The sequence below is a fragment of the Ipomoea nil genome, unplaced genomic scaffold (genome assembly GCF_001879475.1).
Source record: "Ipomoea nil cultivar Tokyo-kokei standard unplaced genomic scaffold, Asagao_1.1 scaffold0143, whole genome shotgun sequence".
NCBI classification, from domain to species: domain Eukaryota; kingdom Viridiplantae; phylum Streptophyta; class Magnoliopsida; order Solanales; family Convolvulaceae; genus Ipomoea; species Ipomoea nil.
In genome coordinates, this window is record NW_017616571.1 from 784,286 (window position 1) to 787,429 (window position 3,144).

A 3,144-nucleotide genomic window follows, 5' to 3' on the forward strand; every position below is an offset into this window, starting at 1 on the left:
CAATGTCGACTATGGTCCACAATATAATTTGCAAGCTTTATTAGCGGTTGTAGGGTCTAGACTCTATAGAGTTCAAATCATACCAAGAATTATTTATTTATTTATTTATTTATTTATTTATTTGTAAAGGGTAAAAATTTAGCTTTGTCAAATGAGAGTTGAATTATCTGAACAGTTACAACTGAATGAGAATACATCAGAGATAAAAGATAACTTGACCTGAAACTCTCCTATCTAATAGAGAGCACATGTCAATTAAATCTAAACCACATAAATAAAGAAATATAAAACTATATACTATAACATTTATTAAATCGGCCGTCGATTGATTTCCTTGTCTCAACGTCTGGAATTGGCCTAAGAGGCTGAGACAGCGAGCTTCGGTGGAGGATCTAAGCGAGGAGGTGATCGACTGCCAAACCGCCGCAGCTGTCTCCCGTCCGAATGCTAGGTGAAGCACTTCATCGGATATGGAGGAGATCAGGATGGATAAGATGGACTGGTCCTGCAAGACCCAGGCCTTGTACGCGGGGTTGGGAACGACTGCCGCGGTTGTTGTCGCACCGGAGCCCGACTCACCGGAGGAGGCAGCGGCGATCGTCGGTGGAGGACACGGCGTCGAGCCGTCTACGTATCCCAGTAGATCTTGCCCCCGGAGAAAGGGGACGAGCTGAGTTCGCCAGAAGAGGAAATTGCGGCTGTTGAGCTTCATGGAGACGTGGTGGTGTGCACCGGAGAGGGAGTTGCCGGTCGCCGGCGATGGGGAGCCACCGACGGTCACTGTACGCTCGGAGGAGTGCGATGACATGGTGATCGGACGGTGGTGTTTTGGGGTGGAGAGAGAAACAGATCGTAATCCTATCTGATACCAAATGAGAGTTGAATTATCTGAACAGTTACAACTGAATGAGAATACATCAGAGATAAAAGATAACTTGGCATGAAACTCTCCTATCTAATAGAGAGCTCAGGTCAATTAAATCTAAACCACACAAATAAAGAAATATAAAACTATATACTATAACATTTATTAACATGTCATAAGCACTAATACAAACATTTGAGAGTTGATGTTACTTAAATACATCCTGTAATTTACTTCTTCAATTATTCCACCGATCTTCAGAATAAAAGTAGTGATGACTCTCAAATTTGGAATTAAAATTTAAGATGATACTAAGCTAAGTGGTGAAATTGATGATACTAAGCTAGTGGTAAAATTTTAACTGAGTTAATTCTGATTATAGTGATTTTGCTACATTTAGTTTTAAATTTTTGAATTGAACATTCATAGTTCTTTGACTTTCAAATTGTTACTATTTGTGGTCCAAATAAATCATTCATGGTCCTTTGACTATCAAATTTTAACTACCCATAGTCCTTCTAGAAAGACCAAGGTTGATTAAATTTTGAAAGTTAAAAGACTTTAGGTGATTAACTTAGACCACGAATGATAACAATTTAAAAATTGATAGATCGCGAATGATCAATTTAAAAATTTAGAACTAAATATGACAAAATCATTATACTCGAAAGACTCCGTATTACGTTAACTGAGTTAACTGAATTTTAACCTGACAAGTCAAGGAAACATAGCATTGCAGCCACAACAGCACATTATTATTAATTATTAGAATCCTAGTACATTTTACAGATAATCCTACACACTATATATATATATATATATATATATATGAATTTAAGAACCTCTAACTGCATATCTAGAGCCTTGCACCTATAGCTAGTATTTAATACTATTTCTAGAAATATAAGCAGAAAACACCACACCACCAAACACATAATCACTCTGGCTGCAGCTGGCTCTTTCCTGAAGAAACATCAAGGATTGCTGACACATTTTACAATGTTAAACAACCATTTCACAATATATATAATTAATCTGAAGCTTCTTATGAAAATTGTCTGCTACATATTTAGTCTTTTTTCCAGACAATAATGTTTGGTTGGGGAAACATCATCTAGGGGTTGTGTTGCTGAGTGTAGATGTAATCCAGATGAGCCTCTGCAACCACCCTTCTCTTCATGCATTCTTCATCTGTGGTCTCACATTTCTCTAGCCCCATAAGCTTCTGCACAGTTTAAACAACCAAAACTCAGTAATTATTCCAAGAATTTGAGAAGAATGTGTTGGGCGAGAACTGGGAGAGTCGAGTTCAGCATCATGCCATCAAATTATAAAGTTGATTTTGTTGAGCATATAACTATTAATGTGCAATCCAATTATCAGCTTAGACTTTTAGTTGAATTGAAACACATCCTTCAATTTGGTATCAAAGCTAGACCAAATTAAGTATCAAAAAATAAAGTTATAACTTTTGATAAGCGTTTTACCTTAGAGTTATGTCTTCACTATTACGAGTTATAACTTTTTGTATAGTGATAAACGCTTGATACGATAGAATGGGAGGGGTTAGAAGCAGCAGATATATACCTCTAGAGAATCAGTGGTTTCTGGCTTCATTAGTTCACTGTTGGTGCCATTTTCAAGCTTCACTTCCTCTTCTTTCCCTGCAGTGTATGTATGTTTTAGTTTTTGGGTTGATTAAGAAAGGAGTTGAAGGTAATCTTATGTTTGATTTACCTTGTTTGTTTGCCAAGGACCGGCCTGCAGAAAACTGTGAGGAAGTGATGAGGAAAACAAAGAGAAGAAGTGCAAAGGAAACAGTCTTTTGCTTCATGGTTTTCAGTTCTTCAGACTTCAGACAGTAAAACTCAGATTTCTTGACTGGCTGTGTTCTTGTGAGGGAGAGAGAGAGAGAGAGAGATAGTTGTTATAGGACTTGGGAGTTGAGGTTTATGGAGAGGGAGAATGTGTGATTGTGTTGTATAAATAGTGCAAAAGGCAGGCCTAGCTTTTGTTTGAGCCCCATGAAACTTGAGAGACAACTCCCCTAGAATTGCAGACACACAATAGTGGGCCCCTCTCTCCATCATCTTTATTATATATATATATATATATATATATATATATGCTTCCATGCTCATGTGACAACACACACTGATTATTATCTGACCCCCCTAGGCCCTAGCCAGCTAAGGTTAGTATTTTTGGTTTTGAGTAATTTTACATTTATTTCTATTCTATACCCTCATTTTTATCATCCGTATTCTCATTTTTACTCT

At 37.3% G+C, this 3,144-nt stretch overlaps 1 protein-coding gene across 1 annotated transcript; it reads right to left on the bottom strand.

The window, feature by feature from the left end:
- Window positions 1-1,598: 1,598 nt before the first annotated feature.
- On the bottom strand, window positions 1,599-2,825 carry LOC109171589 (putative phytosulfokines 6). The gene is made up of 3 exons (XM_019320642.1): window positions 2,603-2,825; window positions 2,453-2,529; window positions 1,599-2,090 (listed from the first exon to the last, which is right to left on the bottom strand). Exons 1-3 carry the CDS (start codon window positions 2,697-2,699, stop codon window positions 1,980-1,982), a joined length of 285 nt encoding a protein of 94 aa, XP_019176187.1. The 5' UTR covers window positions 2,700-2,825; the 3' UTR covers window positions 1,599-1,979.
- Between the last annotated feature and the right edge of the window lie 319 nt (window positions 2,826-3,144).

Bases quoted from the DNA above. Each gene is read 5' to 3' on its own strand.
- LOC109171589 (XM_019320642.1), bottom strand. From the start codon at position 2,699: ATGAAGCAAAAGACTGTTTCCTTTGCACTTCTTCTCTTTGTTTTCCTC. The intron at 2,530-2,602 runs GTAAATCAAACA...CATACACTGCAG, and splicing joins GTCCTTGGCAAACAAACAAG to GGAAAGAAGAGGAAGTGAAG. The intron at 2,091-2,452 runs GTATATATCTGC...TAAACTGTGCAG, and splicing joins AAACCACTGATTCTCTAGAG to AAGCTTATGGGGCTAGAGAA.